The 15,895-nt window shown below is 38.7% G+C and overlaps 1 protein-coding gene across 6 annotated transcripts in view; it reads left to right on the top strand.

Annotated features, from left to right (window-relative positions):
• Positions 1-15,895, top strand: part of LOC132123810 (disks large-associated protein 1-like) — a 183,797-nt gene that overhangs the window by 143,716 nt on the left and 24,186 nt on the right. For all 6 annotated transcript variants that reach the window (XM_059534485.1, XM_059534486.1, XM_059534487.1 and 3 more), the window contains one exon: positions 3,490-3,733. In XM_059534485.1, coding sequence (XP_059390468.1) covers positions 3,490-3,733 — 244 coding nt within the window. The remainder of the gene's footprint in view (positions 1-3,489; positions 3,734-15,895) is intronic.

Raw genomic sequence — 15,895 nt, 5'->3', positions numbered from 1 at the left:
CTAACATGTTGTGGTCCCTAACAGATATAAAAGCATAAAATATTATTTCTATAAGCTATAGGCCTATGTAATTATCCGTTAATTATGTTTAAATATGTAGATTACTTTTACTATTTATATAATCTGCTTATACAATTTATGTAAACTGCTTTTATTTATTTTCCATTGCAACTTTAAACAGGTCTAAGGAGTTGGTTGTTTTCATGTAGCCTTGGCAACTAACCTGAATAATATGCAGATGAAATTAAACTTCTCAACTCATCTCAACATGCCTTTTGCAATCATATAACCCTCCATGGGCAATGCTTGGGTACACTTTCGTGTAGTCTGCCGTAAATTGTGTCTTATACTTTTTTTGTTTTGTGGCACTCTCCCTCTGCAATGGTGCTTCTGTTTCTAGATAGACATAACTGATTAATTTTGTTCGGGACAAGAGATAAAAGCCCGCCCACACTGACAATTGATTGGTTGATTTTCAGAAAACAGGCCAATCAGGATGCTCTCTGTCTTACATGCGCTTCGCACACACGCACATTAGCACGCACACGCAAGGTCTCTAGCTCCCTCTCCCTCTCTGCCGTGCGTGCGCTACACGGTTTGAAACACAGTATCTGTTTCGCATGCGCGCTTTTGCTCGCTCGCTCTAGATTCCGGGAGATTTTAACTAATTTGCGGGTCTCAGGGAGCCGCTTTCAATATGCGGGAGACTCCCGGAACTTCCGGGAGACTTGGGATGTCTGTATTCTTTATCAGATTTAAGACTCTGCCACGCCCCCATTAAACGGTTCATTCAAACACGGAAATATTTGCATAATGCCGCCCAAATGTTCACGCAAAAAAAGAAGGCATGGTTTCAGTAACTGCAGTTAGTGTTGAAGCAGCCATGTCAGGGAGATCCTGTGTGTTTCTAGGCGAAAGCAAAAGCACTTAATTTAGCCTTCTGAAAGTAGATGCATTTAGGAATCTTTAAGATTACTTACAACAGAACTGGAACCGTTACGGCCAATCACAATGCACTGGGTCAGTTGGCCAATCAGTGCAGACTGCGCTTGTCAGAAGGAGGGACTAGAAAACGATGCGTTTGAGAGAGGCGGGGTATAGAGGACCTACAATAATATACAGTATTTGAAAAATAATGTGTTTTTTGAACATATTCTGTTACACCAAATAATGATCTTTAAAAAAGCATCATACGACCCCTTTGATGACTATGAATATGTCGGAAAAATAGTAAGGAGATATTTTAATTATTTATTAATAAACTAGTGTTATCATGTTTATGAGGTAAGTAGACTGTAGACTCAATGCATTAAGCTCTATTTAGTTTTATTTTATTGGAACTATTTTAATGGCTTCAACAGGCTGTGTAATGGGGAGGAGAAAATAAAACAGTCACAGGCTCCAGTCGGACTCGGGCTGATAATTCTGGTAAGCTGTCGGACAAGGGCCGGGATAAGGCCTAGATTTGAGGCCCGTGCAGTGCTTTAGGCTGTTATAGCTAACAGGAGGAGTAGATGCTAGTAACAAAATATGTGTAAGTGTGTGGAGATGAGTTCTCATGTTTACTGTTAGTTTTAATACTTGACGGTAATTTTCAAGGTGAGTTGGTGTCAGTGAAGCCTTTTAAGTGGTGTTCTTCCTTGTTAGCATGTGTAGTTAAGAGATTTTTATGGTGTGTTTTCAGGATTAGTGTCTGTTAGCATGGGATTTTAAAGTGAGTTTTCAAGATTAGCTTCTGTATTCCTGGGATAAGGTGACAGGCACCATTTACAACTGGGACAATTTTAAGGTGAGTGTTCAGAGGCTGACGGCTCACTCAGACAGAGAGCAGCCCTAAACTTTTAGAGAGCTGCTTCCTCTCACCCGCGAAAAAAAGACACTGCCCTCAGGCATATGTGTGAAAGTGTGTCTTTTCGGCTCCCTGAGGATACCTAATCTTTTTTGAGACAAAAATCTCAAGTCTGCTCACCATTGGTCCCTCATGTGTATAGTGAATGTTGGGCCTTGTATGTGTGTACATGCATACATATGTGTCAGTGTGGTGTGTTTCTCTATGGGTTTTTATTGCTACTAGATGATTTGCAAATATTGGAGCCTGTTTCTCTGTAGTCTCTTTTAGCCAATGACAAACACTCTGCTGTCTATCCTCCAATCACAACTCACTATTAGTCCTCCAGTCACATGATGCTCAAAACATTTCCACTTCCTTTCCAACCTTAGGTCATGAGACCACTTCCTCTGATAAATTTCTGTATAAATCCAATCACACTTCTTCAGCTTCTCTGCTGTAGTATAGAAAGAGCACCTCATTTTGCTTTCACTTGTAAAGATTTCCTCCCCTCTGCACTATTTTCTTTTGTCTGTATTAGTGTGTTTAACCCTATTATTCAAGTTGCAGCCTGGCCGTAAGAGGGTTAAACTGAGCCTACATGATAAATGACAGCTTAGGATTCACAATTTGCACATCACCCAATAATTGATCTTACATCAATATTATTTAGGATGTCATGACATTTTAAGCTGAAACAATGTGATTAAGTTGATTAGTAAGTAAATATACGTCAAAGTCTATAAAAAAATAGCATCACATTTTTTTCTTAAACACACTGATACACTTGTTTTTTATTTTTTGCAATTTTCTCGCATGCTTTTGTATTTTGTTAAATGTTTTGCTTGATGTTTCAACATTTCTGAGAGACATTTTCCAACGCTAAAAAATGTTAATATGGCTTTCTAAAGGATCCTAGATTGTGAATGCAGGTTTTTTGTACTTTAAATGATATATTGTATTAACATACTTATATGAATTTAGTAAAATTATAATAACACAATATATACATTTGATAATTTATTTATACATACTATTTTATTTACATTTTTATATTTTGTATTGTATTCTATTTAATTGTGAAGTATATGTAAAAAAAAACTATAATATAAATAATACAATTTATATTATATACAAATAAAAATTGATTAACGAATGAATCAAACATATATATTATGTTTAAATACTTTTGCATTTTAAAAGTGAATGAATTTTTTATAACGAGATCATTTTTTTCAAATTTGAAATGATTCATTTTAATCTTTGGATATCAGTTTTATACATCCCTTCCCATGTGGTATAGTTTTACCATACCTTTAGTATGCCTACTGCAATTTTTTAAACAGGTTTTCATAACTCAGGACTAAAAGTCATGAAATACATCTTTTTTAAAATGTATGAAACATTGCCTATGGTTAAAACACCTTAATCCTGGGTTAAGTTTAGCGTGAAAAGTCACATGTATGTTTGTAGAGCTTTGCAGAACTTCATATGATCTCATTAGAATCCTCTGCCCTCTAAATACAGTGATTTAAAGTCATTGTACATTAATAAGCCTTGAGCTAACATCTTGAAAGCTGCTCATTCAGACAGCTATCCCATGACAGGAGGGTAAAGGGGTAATATGAAAGCATGTGGTGATGCATTGTCTCCCCCTGCAGGTGAGCGAGGTGGAAGTGAACGGGCAGATCGAGGCCGTGTGTGAGAGTGTGTTCAGTGAAACTTCTCAGGCTGTGGATGCTCTGGATTTGCCGGGGTCTGGATGCTTCCGCATGAGGAGCCACAGTTATGTGCGGGCCATCGAAAAGGGCTGCTCGCAGGAGGAAGAAGAGGAGAGAGCAATACGTCAAGCCATCTCACCACCTCGAAGTACAACTACTGTTAGAACCATCCAGAACAGTACAGGTACGAGCACCTTAAAACCTGGTAAAATAACTACTATTATTGTAGGAGTTGGGGCGGATAAGTAGTTTGGAATAATATTTTCTTTTAACAATATGACTAATTACTAATGCCTTTTTTTAATTTCTGGAAAATAATTATTAGAATGTGCAAACACATCTGTTCAAGGTGTTTGGAAAATATATCGAAATGTTTTTATTTGTTTACTCATAGTTTAGAAGGGCAGGGTTCACAATCTCACACATGAAAACCGAGAAAAAAGGTTATTATATTATTATTTCAAATAATTCACATGAAGAATGGAGATTCCATTTCCTATGTTTTTTTAAACTAGATACTAAAAGATTTTTTTCCCAGTGTATATATATATATATATATATATATGTATACTGTAGCTGTTGAATAACTATTGAATTGTAAATGGCTTTATAAATTCCAGACATTCTTGCTGCTATAAAAATAAAGGATCTTTATTGGGATTGATGGTCCCATGAAGATCATTTAACATCTATGGAACCTTTTCATTGCACAAAAGGTTCTTTATAGTGAAAAAAAAGATCTTACATGTTGTATCCAACATGAGTCTAGGGATATAGGACACAACCAAAATAAATGCAACAAAGGCAAGGCCAAAATACCAAACAAAAAGTAATCCAAAGAGGTAAAACCTCTAAATAATCTAGAAAAGTCATACCCTAACTCCCTTCCTAGCCCCAAAACAGGAGAAACCAGTTAAACAAAACCTCCACCAACCTCCCTACAGCTTCCAAATAAAGAAACAAACCAACCAACAATCAGTAAGGTAAATATTAAACTAGACATAAACTGATAAAGTTAAATGACATTAATCTCACACTGTCATCAGGGTCGTGGTCAGCTAATTAAAAATATCTACAGACAAGTGGGATGAAGGGAGGCCGGAGAGAAAGAGAAAGAGCTGTTGAGACAAATTAGATGAGAGAGGAAACAGACAAATAATAGATAGAGACAAGAATTTGGGATTTTTGGGAATTTAATCAGTTAACCCAAACAAACTGTGTGGAAGAGTTTAGTTTTGAAGTTAGATTTAATATGTGAGAAAAGTAAAGTTCTCCTCCTGTGAAGTGAAGAGTAGAGAGAGAGTAGGAGAATTCATTCATTTTCAAAGAGAGTTGGCAATTTAAAACCCCTTAACTGTCAATGTCCCGCCAACGGGATGTTTACGTACACTTCAATATATTACAATTAAATCTTAATCAAATCATGACAAAATATATATCGTTGGAAAGGTCTAAGACTCCTAAATAGATATTTTTCCACAGTTTGTTGTTAAAAAATTATGTAGGAGCAGTAAATGATTATTAAAAATTACAAACAAAATTGCATAGGAACCTCAGTTTTTTTTATATCAACTTCAAATTTGGAACAAAACTTATTTAGACATATTGCTTTAAATTTATTACAAGTTTGGATTAAAAACTTAAAAATAAAATATTTCACTTCTGCAATAATCTGCTGATTGTTGTCTTTAGAAAGAGATTAATTGTAATAATTGTAATAATTTAAAACACTATATGTACTTTTTCTTTTATGTGTTAAAAATTTAATCTACCAAACCACCTTTTTGTCTTATCCCAAATATTACAAACATTTATAATAAGTGATTATTTTTGGACTATTGTAGCCTGTTCAGATCGTCACCGCTGCAGAGTAACACATACCTGAAAGAATCGGCATAGACAAACTCGTAGAAGTAGCTTTGGTTAGAATGTTTTTCCTCAGGATGTGTGCAGTTCTGTTTATTAACCGCTAGAGCGCTTAAATTGACTTGTGCTGCATTTCCACTGAAATGACTTTGAACAATTGTACCAGGAACTTTTTCCCCCAGGAGCTGACCGTCTCCGAAATCGGCGAAACAGATTTTTAAATAGGCGCTGTCTTTATAAATAAGCTGCAGATTTGAGTTTTAAATAACTACATTCTCACCTGAAATACTACATTTCATGGCTCAATAACAGTAATATTTTGAAAATTATCAGAATAAATGCTGGTTGAAATCACAATACGGCGTAGCGCTGTAATCGGGCCATAAAAGTTAGGCCCGTCAGGACCCAAGCCTGACAGGTTCCGGCCCGAGCACGACAAGTACATTTTGATTGACAGCTTTTTTTAAAGCCCAAACCCGTTTACAGCCCGACATTATTTAAATGTGCACAAGCACACAACTATTTTGCCTTTTGTCAAGAATGAGTCATTTATACATGTTTTAACATAATTTATTCATAACTAACGTAGACTAGACCACTTGGAAGTTGGAATAAAGAAATAAAATAAGTCCTCTGTAACATCTTAACATCTCAGCACTCTAAATAGACATAGGCTCATTTAGCCTATAAATAGATCAACGCACCAATAAAAACGAGTCATTTTTAACAAATTAAATTAAGATACATTTTAAATTAAGATGGGTATTTGGCAATAACGAAATTAAGATAAAGGCTCCGCCGGATTTGCTTAATTCGCACTAGCAGATGATATTTAATAAAAGAATAATGCCAACATTAGCGTAAATACTCTGTCCACATTATGCATTTAATACTCAATGAATATTTAGTTATCATTTGAAAAACCTTTACTCACAGAGATTAGGCTAAGCCTACATGTTTTTGTCCAGGAAAATTATTGAATCCACTGTAGATGTCTTGAGCGCGTTCCTGCGCTCACTGATGGTGCGTCATTATTCACTCATTCTCATTATAAACATGGTCAAAACTTTTCCACACCTCAGACTTTAATTTAGTTGCTGGTGCAACCAAAACGTAATCACCAGAGGCAAGCCTCCATTACACCTACTCAGCATCCATTTTCGCATCTTTCTCGCGCTAATTGAAACACATCACATGACCGCTCGTGTACCTCGCAAACCGGATCGCAAGCCCGAGCCCGGCTCGTGCCTGCGTAAAATTATATAAATTAAGCCTGAACCCAACCGAACTTTCGGGCAAATAACTTCAGCTCTAATGCGGCGTGAACTCAACCAATATTCATGTTTAGCACCCAAGTCCCGCCCCCGAAAGTTCCGGATATTTAAAAAATACTACCTTGCGAGCAGGGACTTTATTTTTTGTACATGGAACTTTATTTAGATCCTGGTTCCTGTGGTGGAAACACAGAGTACAGACCCAAAGTCCCAAGTTCCAGCGGTCGAAGTGTTGCTTTAAGTTTAAATACTGCACTTTCACGTCTATATTCAAGGGGGGGGGGGGGGGGGTTTGATGACGAAATGTTAAACAACTTTAATGTAACATTTGGGTTTGATGCATTTTCCAAATTAATCCTGATGTGATGTGAGAGTTTAAATAGTGGTCCTCACATGATCCACCTCAAGAAAGATGCAGTTGGTTTCAGCGGTTGTCCTGGATTGCTGACACAGAACAAAAAGTACAGTAGCTTGCCAACCTCCAGGGTTTAAATGTGAACAGCCTTCATGAGGAGTCACTGGCAGCAGAACACATGACCTGAAGGCAAAATGAAAACAAACAACTAATATGCTTCATATAGATGTACACTTAATGAAACACAACCACACCTGATGTTTTATCCTCAGGCTTTGTGACTATGAAAACACAAGTACACTCATTATTGACTTATTGTCGCAGAAGAAATCGATCATAGGGAGCTAAAAGGACAAAGAAAGAAAGAAAGAAAGAAAGAAAGAAAGAAAGAAAGAAAGAAAGAAAGAAAGAAAGAAAGAAATCCAGTGTTGGCTGAGAGCATAAATCCTTGATTGGTTTATTCTGTGTATATCTGCATTTTATATTCAGTACAACACAATTGTCAAGAGTGTGATATTGTTTTTATGTTCACAAAAAAAAGTACTGTAAACAAGACATTGATATTGAATAATATACATTTTTGACTAAATCTGACCAGTTCGTTAAAAATATTCCATTTCATTGGTGAGAGAAACCTTCTCTGAAGTAAAAAAAAATACTCACATACTCTGGTCTAGATCTAGGGCTGGGCAGTAAATCATACTGATATCAATATTTATATATATCAATAATTTCTTTAGATTCTTTTGTGATATCAAGTCTACATCTTCATGATAAGGATTATGTTGATTTTCTATAAAATATAATTTATTGAAACATTACATTAAAGGTAATCATTATTATTATTTGTATTATTTTTATCGTTATTATTTTTAACAAACATTACATCGGTTATTATTGTTGTTGTTATAACAAAAATCACTCAACCATGCAGTCTTTTGTTGTAAATTAATTATTATATTTTCATTTTATTACAAACATTCTTTCTTGAGGTCTAACAAACATAGAATGCATTTTCTTAATGTTACTATAAATATTTATATTTTATATATATATATATATATATATATATATATATATATATATATATATATATATATATATATATAGTTTTTGATAATATTCTTGGGGATATCACTTAGTCCTATCTGGAACACGGTAAACACAAACTGTTTAGTAACACTTTAAAATAAGGTTAAAACTTAATGCATTTTATTATCATTAACTTATAATGAGTCATACATTTGTTAGTTTTTAATCATCTTTGTTAATGGTTGTAGACAACTGTTTATTATTACTCCACGTTAGCTCAGGATCATTAACTAACATTAATAGATACAAGTTCTCATTTTAATAATGTATTGGTAAATGATGGAATCAATATTAACTAAGATGCTTTAGAAGTATTTGTCATTTTTAGTTTATATTAACTAACTAATGTTAACAAATGGAATCTTATTGTAAAGTCTTACCGACACTTTTGACGCAACCAGTCAAATATCCCAGTGCTGTTGGTCTGTATATATCAACACTTTTGGAAAGTGGCTTGGCCAATAAGATTTGAGGATGGAGCTACAGTAACTGTTGTATAAAATCCAACAATGATTAGACAGTTTACAGCTGTCCCATATTCCAAGTTACACACATAGACACACACTCACAGATGCACATAAATGTGTGTATCGCATTTGTCCTTTTTGCAGCTTTGATCTAAATTTCATTTTCACGGTATTAAAGGATTAAAACTTCCCATCTGTTTGAAAATTTCTCTTTTTGTGTGCATTATCTGCTTTTCAGTCCATATCTCTCCTCTGTCTACTTCTTTCTCGAGGGTAATGGGATATAATGCTTTCATACCTCTAGCTTACAAGGAGACACCAGCCTCAGATCAGTACTACTGAGTGTCCTGAGGCCCAGAGAAATAGATGTCACCATTCTTGATCGCCATTCTTAAACAGTGTCTTTATTTTTTACATGTATTAAAATGTATGAATATTCAACAGCCATTACTCCAGTCTTCAGTGTCATATGACTGATATGCTGATCTGTGGCTCTAGAAACATTTTATTATCATTAATAGTTGTAGTAGTAGTATTTTTTTTATGTTGAAAACAGTTGTTTTGCTTATTATTTTATGGAAAGTGTGATACTTTTTCATGGTTCTTTGATGATTAGAACAGCAATTATTTGGCATAATAGTGAAACTTTTTAAAAACCAGCTTGAGGACATCTGAAGCGGTCCTTCGTTACTGCAAGTCCTAAAATATGTCAAATCATGTTTCTCTCTAAATCAACCATATTTATATTTTATGTTGAATGGTGAGAGATCATCTCATATAGCTTCTATAGTAATTATGTATTGTAGGCTGCTTGTCTTTTCGAGACATGTGGAATTACTGTGGGAACAAGGTTATAAGCGATTACAGTGTATTAAAGACTTCAGAGGTAGAGAGGGAGACTCAGTTCTTGTGGAAGTCATTGGTAATGAGGAGGAGAATGAGATGAAACAGATGGGAGTTGTGTTACTGTTGTTTTTCTGCCACATGAGGGCGGGTTTGAGCACAAACACTGTTTGGTGTTTGATGTTGCCAGAGGCATCAGTGAAGGGCATGCATAATAATTATGTAGGCCTAGCTGTGCATGTTAATAATAGAATTTGTTTTCATAGGCAAAGACTAGTTATTTTTAAAGCTGTATGTAGGCTAAACCAAATTCCCGTATGTGATAGTAAAACCTGATTTTTATATGCATAGGCCTATACATAAATATAACATAACTAATATAGTTTTTGAAAGTTTACATGTCAAGTCAGGTCACCCTTTATTTATAGCGCTTTTAACAGCACAGATTGTGTCAAAGCACTTTACAGTATTAAATAGCAAAATAGTGTGTCAAGAATGCAAAACGTCCTGTGGATTGATATCTGTTTTGAAAAACATTTTACTCATTATTTAATAAATATTATGCAAGCATATGACTTCCTATTACATGAGAGACTGCATACAATGTGTAGCCTATTATTATTATTATTAAATGCAACACTGCTGGACCATTTAAAATGAACAAATATAGATGGGGTTAGTCAGTTCAGTTGGGTGGGAAGTCCCATGTGCTCATGTTTGGTCGTACGAGAATCGGTGTATTTAACGGATGTGACGGTGTGGGCCGGTCCCGTACCCGCCCGTGACTGAACTAGCAGCTCGATCCAGCAGACGAGCGCGAGCAAACGTTAACTGCCATTATCTCCTATTTAGAGCTAAGCTGGAGTTTATTAACAGATCCCGCCGGTTCATTCAGTCGCTTTTGTCTCTCGTTGTCTCACCGGTTACCGCTTACCGAAAATTACAGGGTATGTGCGACTGCTGGATCCGCCGCCTCTGTGAGTACACACGCTCCTCTCTCTCTCTCTCTCTCTCTCTCTCTCTCTCTCTCTCTCTCTCTCTCTCTCTCTCTCTCTCGTCATTTGTTTGTTTGTGTTTGATAGTAGGCTATTTAACAAAGATGACGGAGGAGACCATCATATTTTGCTTACTCATACTGCAATAGACTGATGCAAGTCAACATCCATGAAGTTTATAAGTTGATCATGAGCCTACTACAAAATTAAACAGTATTAATATACAACTTAAATTAATTAATAGTAGGCTATGATACAAGATTAAGACGAGACACTGCAGGTGAATAGGGTAAAATAATGAATTAGTTATCACCTTACTAAGTTGATTGATTACATTGATAATTAGCCTATACATTGAAATAAGTTTTCTAAACTGTTATGTAAATGTGCAAATGAGGCATTATTTAGTGAAATATGCGCTAATTTGCATACATTTCTAGTAGCCACAAAAATCTGAACACTGGATGAAGTCAATTTCAAAATTCTTGTAAAAAAAATTTTGATATAGTAGAGTCAAATGTTTTTAAAGAGGGAAATATGGGTAGCATTTTTTGTCACTCCGTTATTCAGAAAATACTTTGAACAGCCAGAAAATAATATATTTTCACAATATTTATGTATTTATTTATTTATTTATTTTTGAGAAAACGGCTTTGAGAGTTTGAGAAATCTATTGACACAAATAGATAAAGTGCTATAAAAGAAATACTTAACAGTGTCTTTTAGGTGTTTTCTTTCCATTAATCTGAAAAAAAACACACTTTATGAAAAGTCAAAAAGCCCAAAATCTAAAAATTGACAGGTAGATGAAAAAACTGTGTTTTTGTCTGCAGTGTCTCCCCTTGATAATATTCAACAATATAATTGTATGAATAATATAAAATATTTATTTAATAAAAATACAACATTTTTAATACACATGAACCTATATATATATATATATATACACCGTAATTCCTCAAATAAAAACCTGTAGTCAAATAAACGCCGGGCCTCTTATAGTGGCCGGGGCGTGGTCAACACGGACAAATAAAGGCCGGGGGAAAATTTGTGCAGCAGAGCCAGATAATGAACGTACACGCCCACTGTCGGAGCGTTTCTCGTTCTCGAGTCAAGAACCGGTTTCATCGGTTTTCAGATCACCAGTACACTGAACCTAGAACCGTTTCTGTCGGACGCGTCCGATTCGAGAACCGATGAGCTGATGATACTGCGCATGCGTGATTCAGCGAGAAGCAGACTGACACAGAGCGCGTCAGAACCGAACTGATTCTTTTGGTGATTGATTCTGAACTGATTCTGTGCTGATGTTATGATCGCTGTCCACTAGAACGCTATCGCTTTTAATTTAAAACGGGTTATTTAAAACAATTACTTATCAAACAGATGGAATTAGAAATAAAGGCCTGCCTCTAATAAAAGACTGCTTCAAATAAAGCCTGTTACCTTCTGCAGTTCAGGTAAATAAAGGCCCCGGCTTTTATTTGAGGAATTACGGTGTATATATAGCTTCTTTGTGACAAAGACGTCATGGTGGCTTTGTTGTGTGTGTTGGAGAGAGGGAGAAAGAGAGGGAGAGATTCTGAACTCTGTCCAGCATCAGTCTATTTTGGTATGTCGTATGTGATATTAGGGAGCAGGTGTATACATATATATATATAGTCACAAGTCGGTCAGGCTCATCACAGCGCACTCCCTCACCGGAATATTAATCACCAGCACCTGTTCACGATTCAATCACCAATTTCCACAGCACTATATAAGCACACACCTCTGTTCACCATATTGTCCGATCTTGTAAAAGATCAGCGGATCATTCCTCTGCAAGGTTACTAGTATCGACTCCTGTGAAAAATTTCCTCTTATGTTTACCTTCTCGCCAAACCATCCTCCATCTCCTTCCTGTGGCTCCAGTTACTCTCCAGTGCTACATCGCCCGGATACCTCTATTACTCACTATCGCCGAGGTGTGTGATCTCTACCGGCTAATCTGGTCACCCCATCCGGCAAGAACACTTCCAGATTGCAAGTTTCCTCATCCTCCATTCATCTGCTACTCACCCTCTGTCTATTCTTACCGGTTTCAATAAATCCCAGTTTTCCATTAACCTTCTGTTGCCAGTCCGTTTGTTACAGAAGATCGGACCCAAAGCTGAGGATGAGCAAACCTGACCCATTCCAGGAACTGGTGGATACGTTGCCGCGGTAACTGACACCTCACGCCGGCTCCCCAGATTTCTCAGCTAGGGCTCATCCACCACAACATCCCGCATCTTCTTCTACGGCTAACATCATCTACTCTAGCCCGGTAGTCAGACCAGCGCCATACTCTGGATCGGCGGAGGACTGCAACGGGTTTCTCCTCCAATGTTCACTAGCCATTGAGACACAACCTCAATTATACCCCAATGAGCAATCAAAAATCGCCTTTATCATTTCATCTCTCACAGGTCCCGCTCTGCGTTGGGCCGAGACAATATGAACACAAACTGGTCCAGCTACCCGATCTCTAGAGAACTTTATCTCTCACTTCCGGGAAGTTTTTGGCACTATAGAAGGCGATTCATCAGTTGGTGAGCAATTATATAATCTATAACAAGGCAATATGACTATACATCAGTATTCCTTGCAATTTAGAACCCTAGCAGCGACTAGTGGCTGGAACTAGGCTTCCCTCCTCACAGCTTTCCGCCAAGGTCTGGAACCCAAATTTCGTTTCCACCTAGCCGCTTACGATGATTCATATGGTCTGGAAAGATTCATTCAGCTTGCTGTCAGATGTTCCAATCATCTTCAATCCTGCCTCCAAGAATGCTCACCAGCCTGGCCACCCACACGGTATCGTATGACCGAACCCCAAAATCCTCCAGAATCGGACCCTGAACCAATGCAAACCATCATCTCGCACCGACTGAGTGGCAGAGGGGGCTGACCCAGGGACTGTGTTTCTACTGCGGCTCAGGGAACCATTACATCCTGGCTTGCCCCCTTACCCTACCACGGCCAGCGGTGTGTTACATCAAACCATCTCCTATTAAGATGAACCCACTCAGCACCACTGTACAACTTACTGCTGACAACGTCACTCTTCCTGTTACCGCCCTCCTCGACTCCGGGTTGGCCGAGAACTTCATATCGGGGAATCTCTGCCGCCAGCTCAAGTTACCTACCACCTCAACCGAAACCACCTACCAAGTGATCACCACCACTGGAAAACCCCTTAACCACTGTCATATTCAGTACAGTGTGGGTCCAGTTCAAATAACTGTTAGCTTGTTACATGTAGAATCCCATTTTCCTAGTGATAGCAGCACGAGGAGCTGTAATATTCTCCAAACTGGATCTCAGAAGTGCATATAATCTCATCCGTATCCGGGAAGGAGATGAATGGAAGACTGCGTTTGTTACCCCTACTGGCCACTATGAGTATAGAGTGATGCCATATGGCCTAGTCAACGCCCCCTCAGTCTTCCGGGACTTCATGCATGAAGTGCTCCAGGAGTACCTCAACCACTTTGTTATTGTTTACATCGATGATATCCTCATCTACTCCTGGAGCCTGGCCGAACACCACCAACATGTTAAAGCAGTCCTAACCCGATTACGAGAATTCCATCTTTTCCTCAAGGCCGAGAAATGCACCTTCCATCAACCATTTGTTCACTTCCTGGGGTACGTCATCAATAGTTCAGGTATCCACATGGATGAGAGGAAGATCAAAGCCATCACCTCCTGGCCACTCCCATCAACCATTAAAGAACTCCAACGCTTCATAGGCTTTACTAACTTCTATCGTCGTTTCATTAAGAATTACAGCTCCATCACCAGTCCCATCACAGACCTTCTCCAAAACAAACCTAAATCCCTCTTTTGGACCCCAACCGCCACCGAAGCCTTTATAACCCTCAAACAAGCCTTCACCAGGGCTCCTGTTCTTGTTCATCCCAACCCAGACCTCCCTTTTCGAAGTAGAAGTGGACACCTCAACCACTGGAGTTGGAGCGGTACTCTCTCAGCGGCAGGGGACCCCTCCTCGACTCCATCCATGTCCCGTCTTCTCCCAGAAGCTCAGCCACAAATTCACAAATCTGAAGAAATACAGACGAACCAGAGACTATTATACCAATATGGCAGGAGATGTGAGAAGATTTGTCCGAGGTTGCACCAATTGCACTGGCAAGATCCACCCATTCCAAACCGTCCCTGGTCACACTTAGGAGTAGACTTCATCACGGATGTACCCCCCTCGGATGGTAATACCTGTATTCTGGTCATTGTTGATAGACAGAAATTCTGTCGGCTCATCACCTTACAGGGTCTTCCCACTGCCCAATTGGGTCTTCCATAAATTTGGACTCCCTGAGGACATTGTTTCGGACCGTGAACCACAATTCATTCAATTAATCCAACCTTCCATGTCTCACTCCTAAATCCTTTTCACCCTCCTGTCTCCACAGATCCTGGCTGGACAGAAGAACCCCCTCTCCCATTACTATTAGAAGAAGGAGCTGTCTACAAAGTGAAGGGGATCCTTGATTCCCGGCGACATGGTGGCAGATTGGAGTACCTCGTCGACTGGGGGGGTTACGGCCCAGAAGAATGCTCCTGGGTCAAACTTTCCAATTGCGCTGGCAAGATCCACCCATTACCCATTCCAAACCGTCCCTGGTCATACTTAGGAGTAGACTTCATCACGGATGTACCCCCCTCGGATGGTAATACCTGTATTCTGGTCATTGTTGATAGACAGAAATTCTGTCGGCTCATCACCTTACAGGGTCTTCCCACTGCCCTAGAAACAGCAGAGCTCCTATTCAATTGGGTCTTCCATAAATTTGGACTCCCTGAGGACATCGTTTCGGACCGTGGACCACAATTCATTCAATTAATCCAACCTTCCATGTCTCACTCCTAAATCCTTTTCACCCTCCTGTCTCCACGGATCCTGGCCGGACAGAAGAACCCCCTCTCCCATTACTATTAGAAGAAGGAGCCGTCTACAAAGTGAAGGGGATCCTTGATTCCCGGCGACGTGGTGGCAGATTGGAGTACCTCGTCGACTGGGGGGGTTACGGCCCAGAGGAACGCTCCTGGGTCCCTAGAGACAACATCCTAGACCCTATACTCCTAGAAGAATTCCATACCTCTCACCCAGATCTCCCTGCTTCCCGAGGCAGAGGAAGAACACCACGTCGTCCGGGTAGTCGGCCTCCAGGAGCGGGCCCTGGAGGAGGGGGTACTGTCACAAGTCTGTCAGGCTCATTACAGCGCACTCCCTCACCTGAATATTAATCACCAGCACCTGTTCACGATTCAATCACCAATTTCCACAGCACTATATGAGCACACACCTCGGTTCACCATATTGTCCGATCTCGTGACTGATCAGCGGATCATGCCTCTGCAAGGTTATAAGTATCGACTCCTGTGAAAACTTACCTCTCGTGTTTACCT

The sequence above is a fragment of the Carassius carassius genome, chromosome 42 (assembly GCF_963082965.1).
Source record: "Carassius carassius chromosome 42, fCarCar2.1, whole genome shotgun sequence".
NCBI lineage: Eukaryota > Metazoa > Chordata > Actinopteri > Cypriniformes > Cyprinidae > Carassius > Carassius carassius.
Note: the sequence above shows the minus strand (reverse complement) of the source record. Positions and strands in the feature narration are given on the sequence as shown.